Source organism: Rissa tridactyla, chromosome Z (genome assembly GCF_028500815.1).
Source record: "Rissa tridactyla isolate bRisTri1 chromosome Z, bRisTri1.patW.cur.20221130, whole genome shotgun sequence".
Classification (NCBI taxonomy): Eukaryota; Metazoa; Chordata; class Aves; order Charadriiformes; family Laridae; genus Rissa; species Rissa tridactyla.
In genome coordinates, this window is record NC_071497.1 from 77,445,201 (window position 1) to 77,463,899 (window position 18,699).

At 55.0% G+C, this 18,699-nt stretch overlaps 2 protein-coding genes across 2 annotated transcripts; both read left to right on the top strand.

The window, feature by feature from the left end:
• Positions 1–118: 118 nt before the first annotated feature.
• On the top strand, positions 119–4,654 carry CZH9orf24 (chromosome Z C9orf24 homolog). Its single transcript, XM_054186203.1, has 7 exons — positions 119–256; positions 1,408–1,552; positions 2,095–2,207; positions 2,317–2,392; positions 2,517–2,698; positions 2,847–2,887; positions 4,099–4,654. The coding sequence occupies exons 1-7, from the start codon at positions 119–121 to the stop codon at positions 4,202–4,204; spliced, it is 801 nt and encodes a 266-aa protein (XP_054042178.1). The 3' UTR covers positions 4,205–4,654.
• A 548-nt stretch (positions 4,655–5,202) lies between these two features.
• Positions 5,203–18,236, top strand: LOC128902914 (myogenesis-regulating glycosidase-like). The gene is made up of 2 exons (XM_054186649.1): positions 5,203–5,317; positions 12,639–18,236. The coding sequence occupies exon 2, from the start codon at positions 12,776–12,778 to the stop codon at positions 14,810–14,812; it is 2,037 nt and encodes a 678-aa protein (XP_054042624.1). The 5' UTR covers positions 5,203–5,317; positions 12,639–12,775; the 3' UTR covers positions 14,813–18,236.
• The last annotated feature ends 463 nt before the right edge of the window (positions 18,237–18,699 follow it).

Sequence of the window (18,699 nt, forward strand, 5' to 3'; positions counted from 1 at the left end):
CTTCCCTTTCCTGCGTGCGCTGCAAGCCCCCAGCCCCACGCAGTGCTGCTCACCCAGTGGGGTATCCTCGGGACCCTCTGGGACTCCAAGCACTCCCGTCCCAGCGGGCTGCTCCACCATGTTCCGCTTCTCCAACAAGCACAAGACTCCCATCAGCACTTACACCGACTCCTACCGCCCACCATGCTCTATCAAAAAGACCATGTACAAGCAGAGTTCACAGCAGCTCTGGAAGGAAAACAAATTTGTGACGCAGGTAAATGCTGCCAGAGGAGAAAACCTCGGGGTTTCTACCCGTACTCAGCTGTGGATGCTCAGTGCTGGGCAGGGGGGTGGCACAGGGACTCACAGGGTGCCTCACTACATGGGTGTAATGGGGAGGAGGGGGAGGCTGTCACGCTCCCTGGTTAGGAAGGCTTTTGACACCCCACAGACTGTGCTTGCTGGCTTCTTGTCCCCTGCAGCTGCACCCCGCAGTGGCTTCAGGCTCTCAGGGCTGGTGGTCAGCAGCACAAGCTCTCACATGTCAGCCCTGTCCATCAGTAGGTTTCAGAGTCCACAGGGGGCAGGATCTGCTGAGGAAGGGGAAACTGAGGCAGTGGCAGGGCTCAGCCCAGCGCTGCTGTGTGAGTCGGTGGTGAAGAAGGGCAGGTCAGGTGGCTCTGAGAGCTGCTACGGCCCCCAGGCTCAGCTCAGTTCCGACTGGGGGACCTTCCATGCCAGAGGGAAATCTAAGGACTGAAAAACCCCTCTCAGCCCTGGAGGAAGAGGGATCCCTGATCACTGGGGGGGTGTCTGGGGGACATGCAGCTTTCCCCACACGGGCTAACAAGTGTGCAGGCTCCAATGCAAAGCACGCTGCAAACGGGCTCATCTCCCGCAGCCTTATTAGCCTGTGCACTATAACGAAGGAGCCAGCAGAGGGCATGGAGGGGGATGTCACCACTGTGCAGGGACAGAAATGGCTCACACAACGAGGCCGCCCACCTGCCCTGCAGGGCCCCAACCCTCTTGGGCTTTGCCAGCTGTAGGACATTGGTTTGGTACCATAACTCCCTTCTCAACCTCTGTTGGCCCCATACCTGGCAGCCCCAGTGCATCCACCCCATCTCCCACTCTGCAAAGTGCCCAGATGCCTACGGACACCCTGGGTGCAGGGGGAGAGGAGCCAGTGATGCCCAACCATCCTCCGTCCCCCAGTTTTTGGCGAGTGGTAAGCCTGCGGAGGTGGGGGGAACATAGTGCTGCTACGACCCCCATGCCCACCCATTGCAAAGGGAGGCTTGGTGCTTGGATCTCCAGCTGCGCCTCCAGCACTAGACCATGCCCGATAATCAGCTTCACTGTGTGCCCCAGTGGCCACAAAGGCAGACACTGGGTGTCTCTCCCCCCTCCCTGCTGTTTTAGGGATTAACATTGCCCCCAGTCCAAAATCCAGCGAGCCAAGTTGAGCCCGAGCATCTGATTAAGGTGGCCATGCAGGAGCACTACAGGAACACCATCGACGCCGCTACTTATTGGACCAACAAGTACTGTCTGGCCAGGTCTGAAGGTACTGCTGAGGTCCCAACTGTCCCTCTGTGTCATGTGGCACACATCCCCATGGGGGGCTCAGGGTACCAGCAGCGGCTCTGTTCATCCACCGCTTTTGCATCCTGCATCCCCCCCAGAGTGGTGAAGGGACTTTCCCCCAGCATCTGCATTTGTGGCTTTCCCACAGCTGCCTATCTCCATCTCTGCACTGAGACTGTCCCTGTCCTTGACATGTCCACAGGTCCCCGGGCTTCTCTCCCCCGGTGGCCCCTTAAATACCCCCTGGTGGTAGGTGCTGCCTGGGGGGTCACCTTCCTGGCACCTCGTAGCCCCCAGGGACCAAGGCTGTGTGGGCAGAAATGAGTGACCACCAAGCTGGAAGTAGTGGGTGTCACCTCCATCACAGATCTTAGCAAGGACCCCAGGACCAGCACCTCTGATATGTCCCCTGGCCCTGTGACAGTGTATTTTGAGGAGAGGAGGAACAGTTGGGACTCTCTGGCTGTCCCCCCACATCCCCAGCACCACAGGACACCCCTGCCTGTCACTTTTGCATTGCAGAGAAGTACAAGCCAGTTTTTGTCAACGAGGACAAATACATCACGTGGAGAACATGTCCCTACAACAGCGCAGCCTGGAATAAGCACTCCTGTTACCTCCCCCTCCTGCCCAGGGTATAGTCCAACAACCTTTGCCCCCCCCAAACTGGAGCTGCCTCAGGTGCTGCTAGCACCTCGGGCTCTGCAGAGGTGATCCAGCAAGTGCTGCCATCACTCCTTGCAGGAGACAAGGGTGGAGACCTCCCTGAACAGCTTACCTGTGCCATACTGCCTGAAACCCACCTGCCTCAGTGAATTTGGTAACTGCCCTCACCCTGTCCCTGTACTCCATCTGTAGTTGTGCCTGTGCCATGCTGGCATCCATCCGGGTGATGTGCTCGCTGCTCCTCTTCACCCTTACCCTCACCATCCCTCCGCTTGCAGAGAGGGAGATGGTTGCCAACATGGCGCACAGGCTGCCCTTGTACACCGTGACGGGGAGGGGATGCTTCCACGGCTACTACAGCCCCTGCTCTGGGCGCCACTACTGGCTGCGAGGGATGGACTACTACGTTGATGGGGCCTCTTCCATCAGAAGACATCACCGTGCACTAGGAGAGAGGACTGTAAGGATGGGACGGGATGGGATGGGGTGGGATGGCATGGGGTGGGATGGCATGGGGTGGATTGTGTTGCTTTGGGTTGGGATGGGATGGACATAACCTCCCTTGTCCTCAGGGCCACTGCTCACCCTACCTCCTCTGTCTCTTGCAGAAGTATCCTGTGGTGCAGTCACAGCCCCAGAGCAATGTTGTGTATGTACATATCGCCCCCAGCCATCCCCCGGCTTCAGGAGCCCTAAGTGCAGACAGGTTCAGTGCAGGGACCACTCCAAGGTGGTTGCCCTGGAGGAAAAGCTTATTATTTTTTCCTAACACCAGCCAGTCACTAGCTTTCTTTTCATTAGGGTTTCATGCAAAATTTTTCAGAGGGTTATTCTGGGGATGATGGTGCGGACTGCAGACCCCAAGGGGTAGCAGGTCCCATCACAGTACCCATGCAGGCAGGCTGAGTAGACGTGACCAGGGAGGGCAGTGCTGGGCTGTGGACCATGTTGTTGCTCCCTGTGGAGAAGCAGTTGCCAAATTTACTCCCAGGACAAATGTTTCTATGCTTGGTCTCATCCAGTGGTTCTTGGGACTGTACAGCACCTGAAATCTTGCTGGCACCGCTGAGCCTGGCGGCAACGTAGCTTAGCTTCTCCCTGATTTTGAGACTACATCAGTGTTTCTTATGTTGCTCTTGTTTTTTGTGTTGTCATTGTTTGCTGTTCTTATCCAAGAACCTGTTCCCTGGTCACGTTGTTGGTTACGCGGTAATCAGCCCCGTCCTTCACCCGCTGCAGGTCCAGCAGCACCTTTTAATCCCCACATGTTTACCTTTAGGATGACTCCATTGCCAAGGCAGCTTTTTTCAGCCCTGGGAAGCAGCGAGGGGAGAGGGGAGGCTGTTCAACCAGCTTAGTCATCACTCTGCTACTGCATCAATCCCCTGTGGGCCAAAATTAGGCATCAGGCTTTGCAGAAAGCCGTGATTGGCTTTAAATTCCTGAGCCTAGAAACTAAAACCAAACAACAAGAAGAACAAACAGGGAGCACTGGGTTCCACGTAGATGTCCCTATGCTTGAGCCTCAGCGAGATATTTCTCAAGATCTTCTCCACTGAGAAACAGGCAGATTTTCGTGAACTGGTATGGCTCTGGGAATTAAGATTTTAGGAACATGAAGGTGCAAGAGAGAGTGGGTGTTTGCAAGGTGGGAGGCCCCCCCTGGAGGCAGCTTGCTGAGATGGCCATGCCAGGGAGCTTCAGCTCTTCTGCCCAAGCTTTGCTTCGGCCTCAGTGCCCAAAGACACACACCAAAGTGGATGGGGGCAGCAATACTGGCAGCCAGAAGCAGGTTTTCTGCTCTTCTTCCTCGCTGGGGTTTCATCCTCCTATGCCTGACACCTTTATCTGCTCTCCTAGGTGGGACACAAGCCACTTCGTGACAACAGGAGGAGTCCAGGGAGGGACCTACATCATCCACCCCGAGTTTACCTCCGAGGCTTACTCTGCCCTGAGTCACTGGTGAAGAACAAAGATGGGCTTGCATTAAAACTGGCTTGAGCAATCATTCCCCTCAGACCCTTTCCTACAGGCTGGGGAAGTTCCCAGGGAGAGGGGAGAAACTTTAGGGACTGCTGGCTTGCTGGGCACCCCTGGCAGGGGCTGGTACCCTGCCACCACCCGCAAGCTGGAGACCACGCAAGCACGCAAGGAAAATCTCTCAGAGCATAGTAACACAGCCAGAAATAGAAGCAGTCATTGATACCCGTGTTTGCCGGCTTCACGCTGGGCTGCTTAGGACGTGTTTGCTTTTGCCAAGTTATCCAGGAAGAGTTGCCATCCATCTGGGATACTGAGCATGGACACGGGCTAAATAAGGAGGGGGATTTGAAAGCAGCACATAATTAATGAAGGCATGAAATGCTCTGGCATCCCAGTATCAGTGGGGAACACCACCCGGGGCCTTCCATGTGTGCTGCAGATCATAAACCCAGGGAGGCACAATCCCCATGGGAGGGATGCTCCAGCACAGAGCCATCCAGGCCTCCATGTCCCCGCGGGGCAGCACCACTGCCACACTGTGCCCACCCCAAGCAGCACCCCAACCCCGCTTGGGTCAGGGAAAACCCTAACAAAAACCCCATCCCGCCCCAAAAGCAGCCCAGCGCAGCCCCACCAACGCCAAACCCCAGCGCAGACCCAGGGGTACCCCCACCTCCAAGTGCCTCCGGGCATCCCCAGCGTCCCCAATCTCCCCGGGCATCCCCAGCGTTTCCAAACACCCGCCCCCCCCCCGCTCCGCCCCGGGCATCCCCAGCGTCTCCAAACCCCCCACGGGCATTCCCGGTGTCTCCAGCGCCGCCAGGCACCCCCCGCATCTCCAACCCCGCCCTTCCCCCAGGGCATCCCCAGCATCTCCGACCCCCCCGGCACCCCCCGGAGCGGCGGGCTGAGGCCGAACTACATCTCCCAGGGGGGAGCGGCGGCCCGGGGGGGCCGGGGCGGGGCCGGAGCCGGGGCGGGGCGGCGGGGAGCGCCCAACCCCGGAACCGCCGCCGGCCGCGGTCAGCCGCGCTGCCGGAGCGCCCAGCCCCGTCGCCGGTGCCCCGTAGAGCCCAGCCATGGCCCGGCGCCGCCGGTAAGTTTGCCGGTTGCCGGGGCTGCCCGCCTGGGCAGGATGCAGCAGCCGCCGGGGCAGGTTTTGGGGTGTGCATCCCCGGCACTGGGGGGGGCGGTGAGCGCCTGCGGGAGGCGGGCATGGGGGGGAACTCCGTCTCGCAGACCCCCGGCTGCCTGCTGGGGGGCGCGGGGTGTCTCTGCCAACCCGCACCCTGACCTTGGTGTGCAAGTCTTTCACCCCCCCGCCGTGTAGGGGCCGCGCAAGTCTGCCTTGTGATGGGTAGGGGAGGTCTGGCCGCCCGGAGAAGGTTAAAGGAGCCCGGAGGCACGTCCCCGGCTCCACTTGCAAGGTGCAGCTTCGACTTTTGCCGCTCGACAGATGTTTGTCAGTGAAAACTTCAGCAGATGGGCTTTCACTGTGCGTTGTGCAACGTGCGGGCTTGGGTCGGAGTGGTTTCTGGGACAGCCCCTCCATCAGCAAGTTCTGCTGGCAGCGAAAAGTGGCCACAGCTGTTTGAGAAAGCACAAATCCTTCTTTCTCTATTCTCTTTCCCTCTTGGGAAGCTCGTGATGCCCAAAGGGCAAGTGCCAGGCACAGCAGGCACCTGCAGCCCGGTGGGGGATGAGGGCTGGGGGGGAGGTTGTGTCTTCGTGGCCGCATCCGCAAGTGCAAGAGCTGCCAGGGAGCACTTTAAGGGATTGATGATTGCATTTGGCCCAAGGTTGTCCAGCATCGTTGGCTGTCGGATACAGATGGAAAGTCAGGGTCCTGTGTCAGCAGCCCAGCTTCATGAGCCATCCGCTGCTCTCTGGAGCTGCCAGCACCTGGAGTTTCGTGCTGACCCAATGGCTGGAAAATCGCAGGGGCTATGCCAGAGGGATATGCTTAGGTTTCCATTTCTTCCCCATATCGCGTTGTAGCACTTGGGTGTTGGGGTGGGCTCAGGTTTCAGCCTGCCTCCGCATCCGAAATGCTGAACGCCCCTAAAGCGCTGAATCAGCTCTTTTAAGAAAAGATCGGGGGCGGGGGCAAAGCAGGGCACCGGGTCCCGCTGTGCCGCTGTGAGGTGGTTTTTCTTGGGGGGTGGAGACGAGCAGGAGTGAGATTAATGCCTTCAGGAGCACTGGGGAGAGCCGGCTGTTGGAGGGATAGGGTGGTAGATGAAGCACATCTTGTACCAGCAGGAGTTGGGCTGGGGGACCCAAAGACAGCAGCAAAGACACCAAAATCTTTATGGCCATGTAACTTATATGGTACATATCATGAATGAAATGAGCTGATAGCGGGCTGATGCCTCGCGCTGGGGTTTCAAACGCCTGCCTGCTCGACCAGCCCTTCTGGGCCACGGCCCTGCCTGGTGCTGGCTCCTTCTGTGGCGTTGCAGTTATCACTCTCATTTCTTTTTTGGACAGAGATCTATATCATCCCGGCCTGCTGGCACCTGGAACTCCTTGTATTTGCTGGTTTGATTTCGCCACCATCAGGCACGAGCTGTGTGGTTTTAGTGGATACCTCTCCGAGAGCTGCTGGCCCCACAGGTGCCGAGGAGCTGGCTGCTGGGCTCTGGGTTACCCATGGACCACGGCTTCGGGGCCAGGCTGCCTCCTGCTCCCCCAAGGTGGACACAGAGATGTCCTCAAAGGGAGGGCACCGGAGCTTTCTCTCCCACGTGTCCAATGCGCTTTGGTACGAGTGGGCCAAGAGAGCCTCACTTTTTTTTAAAGTCTCCACAAATCTTTGCGGCTCAGACAAATTCAGGTGCTGTGATGTGCCTCCAGGCAGGGGAACGTGAGAGCCCTCAGTCATGATTTAGTCATGAGCCGGCAGCACCGCAGAGGGTATGCAGGGTTAAAGTGAAAACCCAGCTTATTAAAACTTCATCTTGCTAATTAGCACAGGGTGAAGAACAAAAAAAGACAATGTTTAAAGGGGGAATTGTCAGGGGTGTTAAATATTAAGTCATCTGCTGCCAGCGTTGACTCCCAGTGGCTTTTTCGTATTCATGGTCAGACACTGGATGAGGTGTCTAAATGGGTTTGGAGCATCACTTGACACTGGCAGCTTTAAGGGACATAACAGGGCTGTAAAGTGATAATTCCTACAATATAGGTGAAAGTATTTAAGGCTGGGCAGAGCTAATGCCGCAGCTTCAAATGTGCTGTCTGCTCTTGCAGACAGAGCAAGGTGCTGGCAGCATGTCTGCACTTTGCAGATGAGCTCTGTATTCACGTGGTCCCCTCGGATTTGGGGTTTATCCTCTGGGTGCCCACTGCTCTTTAATCCTGGCTTACGAACCAGCCGGCAGCAGCGGGGCTGCTTGTTTCCTTTGCATCAAGGCAGCCTCACTACTCTGCTGAATCATGACTCTCCTTAAAATCACAAGATTTGGGGAAGAAAAAAAAAACAAAACAACAAAACACTGTGGGTTTTTTTTATTTTGCTTTCCGATTCTGGAACGCCTGCGAATGCAGGAGGGAAAAAGCCTTTGCCGTCCCTTCCCGCTCACCTGGCAGGGAGGTGAGATGCCAGCCTGAATCCTGTGACTCCAGGAACCGTGGCTCGGCAAAGCTCGGACCCTTCGCACCACCGGGATGCCTGCAGCAGCTGCCTGTTGGCCGGGTCCCCGGCACAGCTCGGCTGGCAGGTTGGCTGCTCACGCATCCCCCACGGCACCGGAGAAAACACGCTGGTGACGATGACGTGATGGGTCCCCTCCTCCTGCCCGTGGACACACGATGCTCGGGGCCAGCCAGCTCATATCCCCGAAAGACCCCCGTGGGATGGGAGAGGACAAAGCTGATGGGGACATGGAGATGTAGCAGCGCTTATTTTTTATGTGCTTTAAAAGCCATCTGCGGTGGAGCCAGGCGGCAGGCAGGGATCCCCGGGAGGCTATGGACGCGTAAGTACCGGCACTGTGCCCCCGGCGGGATGAGCTGCCTCCTGGCCGGGGCTGTCTGTGTCCGACAGCCAGGTGTTGCAGGGAATTTGCTGCCATGTCTTGCCACGGAGGCAGCAGCCCTGACAGCAAGCGGCTGTCGCTTTGCAGGAGGGGCAGGGACACCCTCCACCACAGCTTTTCCCTGAGCCCACCGGGCCGGCCAGCCTGTCTGGTCCCTGCGGCCACCACAGTGGGGACGGTGAAGGTCGGGGTCCCCTGGGAAGGAGGTACCGTGTCCCCTCTGCTGTCCCCATCCTGCTAAGGCAGAGTCGCTGCCCTGGCTCAGGGACTGGGGGGCTGTGCCACCCGTATTCACCCTGGCATGGCTTGTGCACTGTGGAGATAAACTCAGGGGTGATCCGGTGAGTTATTTGGGGGGATCCTTGCAGGTGGCTCTGCAGAGCTCATGGAGGAATCGGTGCCTCTGATCATTGAGGGGGACCAGGGAGGGTGGGGAGCAGCCCTGCGCCCTGTGCAAGCAATGCCGCCGGGTGCCCTCACCTGTCCCACCTGCTCCTAGCAGCGCCAAGAGTCTGGAACGATGATTTTGCCCTTTATGACTCCAAAAAGCCCTACAGAGAATTCCAGTGCTGCTGCAGACCCCTCCAAGGGAAATTAAATCCCCAGGAAGGGTTGCTTGTCCCCTGTCTCAGGTTTGCAAAGTCCCTGGCTGGTCCCTGGGCGGGGAGTTGCAGAGTGGGCACGTGGAGGCTTTTTTGGCCCCTGCAGCTGTTTTGCAGAGAAGTAATTTCCCCTTTAATTTGCCATCCTAATTCCCAGCTGTTTTATGGGGTTGGAGATGCTTCCCGGTAAAATCTGCGGTGTTTTCCTTAGCTCGACTCCTGCCAAGATGTTTGGGGAGGAGGCAGCAGCACCTTGCACCGGAGGGGAGGGATTCCCGGCATCCCAGCATGTGGAATGGGTGCGTGGCCCCAGCATGAGCTTGGCCCCCGATGCGGTTCAGACTGGACCCCACCGGGGCAACAGGGACCAGTTAAATGTTATTGACCCTCTTTAAACGAATGTCCTAATTGCAAAGTTGCTGGGGTTAGTGGTGCTGTGGGTCTCGCAGCCCATGGTTAGCGGCAGTGCTGGTAAAAATAGAAGCGGTCAAAAAATGGAGTTTTATTTTTACTCCATAAAGTGTGTCCTGCTCAGATGTTTTGCTTTCATCTCGAGTTGAGGCAAGGCGACTTTCGGCTTCCACAGAACAGGAAGAAAAAGCTTTGTTTTGGGTCAGCTGGGAAGCTCCAGCCCACCAAGCTGCAAACGCGCTGTTTGGCTATGACACCCTACACTCCCTTCCCGGTTTTTTTTTTTTTTTTTTTTTTGAGGAGTTAAAGGTCACCGCAATGTCATCTTGCAGCAAAATAACAAGTTTGCCTTCCAAAAAAAATGTTGAAACAGGCTTTGCGTGAGCAGGCACCTCTGCGGGCTGCAGCTCACTAGTGCGAGGTGGCAGGCGTCTCCCGGGAGGTTGGGAGACTTCCCTCTCATCTGGGACGGAGACAAATCACTGACTGGAGAATGTACATTTTCTTAATGAGGCAAAAAAAAATAGAGGGGCCAGATGGGCATGGAGCAAGGTCCTGTTTTTAGAGACCTCCCTGGCCCATTGGTGCACTGGGAGATGCCTGCAAACACTCTTCTCAGCGTCTTCGTTGGAGCCATGCCCAAGTGGGTGATGTCCATCAGCCCAGGGCAGCCACAGGGGGTTTAATCCCGGCCCAGACAGAGCGACCAGAGTGGGCTTAAATCTGCTAGTTTGGACAGCCGGCTTGCACATCCCTCTGAGGCAGATCGGTGTGCAAGGGCCACAAAAGGCTGCAAAACCTTTCTTGAAAAACACATTATTTCTCCGCTGGCAGCGGCAGTGACAGCTCCTTCGTGTACGTCATAAGCTCCAGCCCATGGGGGGGGAAAAGAAAGAAACAGCCTAAAAATAGAGCAGCTTCGAAGTAGTTCATAAATAATAAACCGGCCTCCTGAAAGGGAGATGAAAATCCAGAAAATCCCGAAAGACCTGGGAGATGCTGTCAGTTTTACATGGAGCGAGGAGGTGACTGTCCCCACAGTGGCGGTATCGGCCATTTCTTGGGATTAAACACCTTAAATGACAGCTGATAAAGAAAACACCATTTATTTACTCTTTTTTTTTTTTTTTTTTTTTCAGAAAATGTGAAAACTTTTAAAAATTCTTTTCCCAAATAATTTGTGAGCCCTGCTCAGTGGGCGGCTGCATTTTATTTTCTCCCTGCCTTGAGCTTTGCAGTCCCCAGATAAGGCACACATGAGACCCAGGCGTGCCTCTGGTAGCAGTAGGTATTTGCATCTGCCTCTCTGGCATCCCAAAAATTCCCAAGTGTGAGTGGGAGGGAGCTTGTTTGGGCTCAGCATACCCGTCTGTATTTCCAGAAGTATCCTGCCACTTGCAGCTTCGCTCGGCAGTGCTGGTTTTGGCCAAAACCCTTCTGCAAACCTTCACACCCCCCATCCCCAGTACAATCCTGTGGTGTTCCATGTTCACCCTACAGCCAGGGTGGGGTTGGTAGAGGGGATGAAGGTTTATCCCAAGAACAGCATCTTCCCACCACCGTCTCCTCCCTGCCTTTATTGCCCAATTTTTGGTGGGCTCAGACAGCCTCGCGTCAGACATGCTGCTGGGTGAGGACCACGTTCCCCTCGTAGTGGGCAGGATTGGGGTGGTTGGAGCTGCCCCCATCCCATGCTGGAGCTGTCGCCATCCCGTGCTGGAGTTCCCCGCTGGCGAGCGAGGACTCCATGGGACTTGGCCACGGGACAAGTCGTTTAGCTAAACCTGTCGCCCATTCAGGCTAATCGCTTCCTAATGCCGCCCTAATCCCATTTAAAGCAACTGGCAGCCTCGAAAGTTACCGGCTCCCAGTGGAAGGTTAACATGACCCAGGCGGCAACAAAAAAGTTCCACCAGCTGCAAGGTCTGGCACAATACGTGCTTCAAGAGGAGTATAAAATGCTGTGTGTTTTGTTGAGCCTGTGCACAGATGCCACACTAGGTTTACAGCCGGGCATCCCCGCAGTGGAGCGGCAGGGTTTGGGTGATGCTCAGGACCCCTTTTTCCTTTACTTGTCCTTTTTTGGGGAGAAAGATCTGTTCAAGGTACAGAGGAAAACGTGCACCAGCTTGTCGCACCTGTGGCAGGGAGAGGGTTCGGTGTTTCTTTTTGGATCTTTTTCTTCCTTTTTTTAAAAAAAGAAACCAACGCCTTTATAGAGAGTCACTCCAACCAGCTTCATTTGTGTCCCAAAAGAGGGGTTTTTTTTCCCCTCTGTTTTGCCTGGAGTGGGCAGGCTTACGTCCCCAGTGCTTGGGGAGGAGGCGGCGTGCTGATGTTTGGCAGGTACCGGCCAGCTGGTCTGCAGGTCTGTGGCTTCTCTTCCTCCCCTGCTCCTCCTCCTGCGGCCGGGTTTGCTCCTTGCTCTCCCGTGTCCTCACTTTGCTTTTCCTCTCCGGATCCCTGGCGCTGTGCTTGGCCGAGCCCAGCCAGCCCGCAGCCAAGGAAAAGCCATTCAGCTCTTGGCACAGCCCTCATCCCCGGGGCCTTGCAGGGGGGAGCAGGATGGAGCTGAAACACAGCCTGGGGCCGTGCTGGAGGGGGGAAGAGCCTTTCAGAGGTCCCGCACTGCTCACTTCCAACAAAATTAGCCTTTCTCCTGCGTGGAGCCGTCGCAGGGACCTGCGTGCGTGGCAGCTGTCCTCCCACCCAGGAGCCATACTTTGCTGCACAACGCATCCTATACATGCCCTCCAAAACCAGCCACGAGCCACCAGTACCCCAGCCCCGTTTGGCCACCCAGCGGCTGCGAAGAAGCAGGGGTTTGCCCACCTCCGCTGCAAAGCATCCGTGGGCTGGAGCAGCTGGGACACAGAGGAGATGCGGAGGGGACAGCACTGCGGATAAGCTGAGCTAAATCTGCCAGGGAGGCAGTTTGATTAAAATTTGGAGCGGCTGACTGGATTCATTGCGTGGTGTCTTTTGTGTCTCCTAATTAGCCCTGTCCCATTAAGATACTGTCAGTGAGCTGATCCAGCTCCTCCTCAGCCTCCTCCTACCCCCTCCCAGTGTCCGCTTGGTCTTGCTGGAAGTCTTCCCCACAAAAAAAATTAATTACAGCAGCGATTTGGTCCGTAGTGCCCTGGGGTTGTTCTCCGTGTGGGGCTCAGGCTGTTCTCCGCGCGTGTCATCTGCCAGGAGTAATTGGAGATGGTGTCTGGTACTCGGCGTACAGCACCTGGCACGTTGCAGCCCGGCAGTGGGGGGCCGGGGGAGCTGCTGAAACTGAGATGGCAGGGGGATGACAAGCAATTCCTTGATTCAGAGGTCCTTCTGAGACTATTTATATCCTCTTCTTTTTCAGAGATGGGTGCTTCAGGACTCAGTGGAGGAGGGAACTCTCCTAACAGTCCATTGTCTTCTCCTGAGAGCCCCAGCATTGCTGCTAAGAGATCTTCCTTCCCAATCCTCTGCAGAAAGCTCTAGAGAAAACAGAGCACCATGTACACCTTTCTGCCCGAGAACTTCACACCGGTGAAGCAGAAGCCCTCCAAGGAGCTGAGGCCCATGCTCGGGGCCATCTTGCTGGGCCTTATCCTGTTCATTGCCGCGGTGGTGGCCTGGTGCTACTACACAGTGTCCCTGCGGAAGGCGGAGCGGCTCAAGACGGAGCTGATGGACCTGCGGGCGGATGGCTTCGTCATCAGGAACCAGCACGGGGAGGTGGTCTTCCGGCTGGCCTTCCGCTCAGGCAGCCTGGACCTGGAGTCGTGCTCCAAGGAGGGCGAGATTTTGAGCTGCACGCGGTCGGGCAGGGGGCCGCTCAACTTCTTCATCCAGACAGTCAAGCCTAAGGACACAGTGATGTGCTACCGCGTGCGCTGGGAGGAGCTGGCAGCTGGCCCGGCGGTGGAGCACACCATGTTCTGGGAGGACGCCCACTGGTACGGGGGCTCAGAGATGAGCACCCAGCACTGGCCCATCCGCCTGGCTGGCTACCAGGAGCCCGTGCCCTATGTGACAAGCGATGTCTACTCCTTCCGCGACAGCTTTGGTGGCATCCTCGAACGCTACTGGCTCTCCTCCAAGGCGGCAGCCATCAAGATCAATGACTCCGTGCCCTTCCACCTGGGCTTCAATGCCACCGAGCGCGCCCTCTTCTTCCAGGCCCGCTACAAGGACTCACCCTACAAGCCCCCGCCAGGGCAGCAGCCCTTCCCCGAGCTCAGCTACCGCGTCTGCGTGGGCTCTGACGTCACCTCCATCCACAAGTACATGGTGCGCAGGTACTTCAACAAACCCTCCAAGATCCCTGCCGAGAATGCTTTCCGATACCCGATCTGGTCCACCTGGGCCCTCTACAAGAATGATATTGACCAGGATAAACTCTTGCGATTTGCTGAAAAAATCAAGAAGTACCGTTTCAACTGCAGCCACATTGAAATTGATGACATGTACACGCAAGCCTATGGGGACTTTGACTTTGACCCTGTCAAGTTCCCCAATGTAACAGAGATGTTTGCAAAACTGAGGGAAGATGGGTTCAAGGTCACCCTGTGGACTCACCCTTTCATAAACTACAATTCCTCCAATTTTGGAGTGGGCATCGAGCGTCAGCTGTTCATCAAGGAGCCATCAGGACGACTGCCAGCAATGGTGGAGTGGTGGAATGGCATCGGAGCCATCCTGGACTTCACCAACCCAGCAGCCCGGGACTGGTTCCAGAGCCAGCTGCGCCAGCTCCGACACAAGTATGGCATCTCGTCCTTCAAGTTCGATGCGGGTGAGACCAGCTACCTGCCCAAGCAGTTCAGCACCTTCCGTCCACTCTCAGACCCCAGCATCTGGTCACGGCGCTACACAGAGATGGCCATCCCCTTCTATGAGCTGGCTGAAGTGCGGGTGGGCTACCAATCGCAGAACATCTCCTGCTTCTTCCGTATCATTGACCGTGACTCCGTCTGGGGCTACGAGCTTGGCCTCAAGTCCCTCATCCCCACAGTCCTCACCATCAGCATGCTGGGGTACCCCTTCATATCCGCTGACATGATTGGAGGAAACTTCCTCCCCAACAAGACAGACGGTGCGGTGGAGATCCCTGACCGGGAGCTGTACATCCGGTGGCTGGAGCTGTCGGCGTTCATGCCCTCCATGCAGTTCTCCATCCCTCCCTGGCTCTACGACAAGGAGGTGGTGGAGATTGCACAGAAGTTCACGGAGCTTCATGAGTCACTGGTGGCCCCGCTGCTGCTGGAGCTGGCTGGGGAAGTCACTGACACGGGTGACCCCATCATCCGTCCCATCTGGTGGATCTCGCCCCGCGACGAGGCCGCTCACAGGATCGACTCCCAGTTCCTCATTGGGGACACCCTCATGGTGGCCCCTGTCCTGGAGATGGGCAAACAGGAGCGTGACGTTTACCTGCCGGCAGGCAAGTGGCGCAGCTACAAGGGGGAGTTGTTTGAGAAGACCCCGGTGCTGCTCACGGACTATCCCGTTGACCTGGACGAAGTCGCCTATTTCCTCTGGGTTTCCTAACAGGCTCCTCCATCAGCTTTGGGATAACCATGCCTTACCTAGGACTTTGTAACAAATAATAATTCTAATTGCACATTTCATTTGAGACTGGGGTTGAGTAAGGGAATTACATAGACTTCACTGTCCTTGACGTAATTTTTTTTTATTTGGAAGGGGATCATCTTTTTTTTTTTTTTTCTTTTTTTAATTTGGGTCAGGTGTGAGACTCCGGTTGTGCTACGGTAGGCAGAATTTTCTCTGTCTAGGTCATTAATGAGTTTGTCTGCAGACAGGTAGTAAAGCCAAGTACCTTTTCAGTTCCCAAGGACTTCAAGAGGTGGAAGTTGGTTAGTGCCAGGGTCACTGGTCTTGTGGGAGCACCCAGCACTGGGCATGGGGGCGAGTGACATGGGAGGGTTGCTACAGCACAGCCTGCCTTAAGTTTTATAATATGGCAAATATATTTAAAAGGACTTTTTTAATAGCAGAAAAGAAGATAGTGAGCTATATATATATATAGACACACATATATTTTTTCCCCCTTTAGTCTTGTGTGGCACTGGACTAACCACTTGTCCCATGTTTCCACTTTCCCGGGTACCAGGCAGGCCAGGTTACTCGAGTGACGTCCGGGTTTTTTCACTCTATGGGCTGCGCGTCGCTTTCTGGGCCAGCTGCATCCCACCTCCTTGCCCATTTAACACCTGCTGCGCCGCAAGATACTTGCCTGTGGGCTTTGCCTTGGGTGTCAACATTGCCTTTCCTAGAGCGGCGCCGGCCATACCAGCATGCCCCATTAGTCTTTTTAAAGCATTTATGGCCCCGCTTCGTTATGTGATTGTCCTACTGATATCATCTCTTTCGGTTTTTAAGGACAGATGAGCATTCAGGCCTGTTGCTGACAGAAGGACGGCCTGGAGCAAAGCCATTCTCAAAAAGTATGTGCGGCGCTTTCCCAGGAACAGCCGGTTCCCAGAAGCAGCACGTGTCTTGGATTGACAGTGACGTTTGCTGCTAGCCGGCTTGCCGGTGGGTAGAAAACACCAGCTTTTGCACTGATGGGTCTGTGCCAGCAGGTGTTCTCACTGCACCCGCGGAAATGTTCTCATCTACCATGAAATTAAGCTAATATCCATCTCTGTCTCAGGTCGCAGTTAGAGGTGATGATTTTCTTTAGGGTTTTTCAGAAGCAGCCCTCCTCTCTCCTGGGGAGAATTAGGGGCCTTCCTCAGGCAGCGTTTGTGGTGCTGGAGGTGGGGTTGCTGTTGGAGGCTTCAGGAGGTGACACAGGGTGACAGGGTCCTGCACCCCGAGTCCCCAGCAGCTGTGATGGAGCTGCAGAGATGCCTCTTTCCCAGCTTTCCCATTTGGTTTTGTTTGGGAAGAAGCATTTACAGAGACTCGTGGTCAACCTCTGCTCCAAGATGGAGCAAACAGGATTGAAGTTTGGCAGCCCTCTGGGCTGTTCCCTGGGTAGGTGCATGTTTCAGCCTCTGAATTTTTAATGAGCCTTTGCAGAATTGAGCTGCGTTGGCTGGGAAGGTTTGGGGCACCCTGCCCGGGCTATGGCCAGCCAAGAACACCTCAACATCTGCGAGGTTTCTCATAGGATTGCATCTGAGCTGAGCGTGGGTCTGGCATGAGCCTGTCACCTGGGCAGATGGAGGTGTGTTTTGGGTAGGGTTGGGTACCAGTGAGGATCTTTCTCAAAGCCCATCTCCTGCATTGGGTATTGCAGGAGGCAGAAAAGGAGATGCGCTAAATGTGGGGTTTGTGATAGGGTCCAGGAGTAGAAAATCAGGTATTTGGGGCAAAATAAGAAGTGCTTTTATAGCTAAGAAATGAGGAAGTCCAGTTTGATATTCTTTGAACCATCTCTTGTGGTGTGAATCTGCCCTGTGTAATTTGCAGTTTCAGCCGCAGAAGGAGATGCACAGGAGCCCTACAGGTTCCTGCTCAGCGGGAGAACAAGCGTGTCCAAAAGCCTGTTCCTTGTGGCTTTTAAATACAAAGGACTCAGGTTTGTTCCCTGCCGTCGGTGCAAATAACAGTTGTGTTACAAGTTACAGACACCCTTTGGCAAGGAGTTAATCCTGGAGCCCCAGCATCAGTCATCAGGGCACTGTCAGTATTTAGCCCTTGGACTAGAGGGCAGAGGTGAAGGTGAGGAGCTCCAGTACACGAGTGACCACAGCCTGTAAGGAGAACAGGGTGCAGAGAGGGCTTCTCCAGCCCCAGAAATGCTTAAAGACCATGCTTTGAGGGGCTCCAGCTCTTCCCTTTCAAACTTTGCTTGTGAAATACTTGTCCTCCCTTGGCATGGGAGTCATTGGGTGGAGAAGACATTGCTGCACAGCTCAGCTGCCAGTGAAGATGTGGGATCTTGGGCACAGGACTTCATGGGAAGGATCCCAGTGTGACCGGGGGATGTTGCATGTCTTCTCCCTGTCTCCGCTGTGCCATTCGCCTCATCCCTCACTGGTAAGGGGTGAGGCTACGTGAAGAGAAGCCCCACATTCCCATTAGTATCCCTTTATTATGAAAATGGTGGGAGTAGCCAGATGAGTGCCTTCAATCCCCTTGCAGTGGTTTCAGGCTCTGTCAGGAAGGTCATGGAGGAAATTCCCTGTTAGGCACACCATACTCCTTTCCCTCCACTCAAAAAGAAGGATTTTATTATCAAAGTTTTAATTTTCTTTTTATTTAACTATATGAATAAATGGGTAAGAGTATAGAGTGCCCTTATTTTTATAAATGCTGTAGTTAGGGCATAAGTGGCTGTGGCTATCCAGTGCTCCAGCTAGGAGAAATGTTAAGCTGCTGGGAGGACATAAGGGATGATGCTGAAGAGCAGGTCTGTATGGGTAGATCTCTGTTGGTCCATGGCACCAAACCTTCCTCCGCATGTCAGGGACAGGCTCAGCAGTGCTGCCTCAAGCTATCTCAAAGGCTTCTAGGTGCCCTTTCCATCCAACTTTTTACCAAAAAACACTGTTTCTAACACTGTGCTGTAGCCCTGCAGGACTCGAGGACCTCTAGAACTTCAAGACCACAAGTGCTCTGTGCACAGACACCTTGGGAACTGCACACCATGGAGATTTCTCCGATTTACTCCATGAGTCACTGGCCAAAACAGAGTTTAGTTTGACTTAGCCAAGGAAAAGCCCCAAAAGAGGTTTTTGGGGTTGGGTTCAGCCTTTTCCACCCCAGCCCGCAGCAGATGGTGGCTGAGCAGCAGGTCAACGTGATGTCCGTGTGATGGAATTTTGAAGCTTGCACTGTTGTGTGTCGGGTTTTCTGGATGCTTGTGTTTGCACATGCTGTCCTACGTTGGACTGTAATGCTGGTGGGTTTGTTTTTAACCACTTTTCTAATTCTTAATTGTTACGAAAACAGAACTGTAACATGAATCTCCTTGATTGATATAAAAATTTGGAAAACAAAAGGAAGTTTAACTATGTCCATCTGTACCAAGTACGTGGGGACGGTGGTTCAGATTTGTGGCTTTTTTCATCCAGACTTCACCAAAATCAGAGTTGGGATTGTTGGTTTATTTAAAGCTTTCAGGCTACAGCTTTGATGTATGATTTAAAAGAGAGGAGCTGGCAGCCCCCCTGCTCTTGTGTTTGCAGTAATGGCAGAAGATGGGCATATGGAGGTGACCCACGGTGTCACCCTCTCTTGGGTCCTGACAGCAAAGGGAATAGCTGTGTCTTAGGGCTGGCCTGGAAAAGACCATGTCCAGGTGAACGCTGATGCTGAGTCTGCTGTCAGGGGTGGGGAACAGACCATCATGCCCCTGTTTCTGCTGACATCCACCCAAAAAGGGCCCATCAACACCCAACTCTGGGAGTTTGGCTGGTCTACACTGCTCTCAGAGGACACGTGCTTTGGGACTGTTTGCAGGC

Excerpts from the sequence above, each read along its gene's own strand:
- CZH9orf24 (XM_054186203.1), top strand. The coding sequence starts at position 119 with ATGTTCCGCTTCTCCAACAAGCACAAGACTCCCATCAGCACTTACACC. Across the intron at positions 1,553-2,094 it reads CTGTCTGGCCAGGTCTGAAG|AGAAGTACAAGCCAGTTTTT; the intron begins GTACTGCTGAGG and ends TTTGCATTGCAG. Across the intron at positions 2,208-2,316 it reads ACCTCCCCCTCCTGCCCAGG|GAGACAAGGGTGGAGACCTC; the intron begins GTATAGTCCAAC and ends CACTCCTTGCAG.
- LOC128902914 (XM_054186649.1), top strand. The coding sequence starts at position 12,776 with ATGTACACCTTTCTGCCCGAGAACTTCACACCGGTGAAGCAGAAGCCC.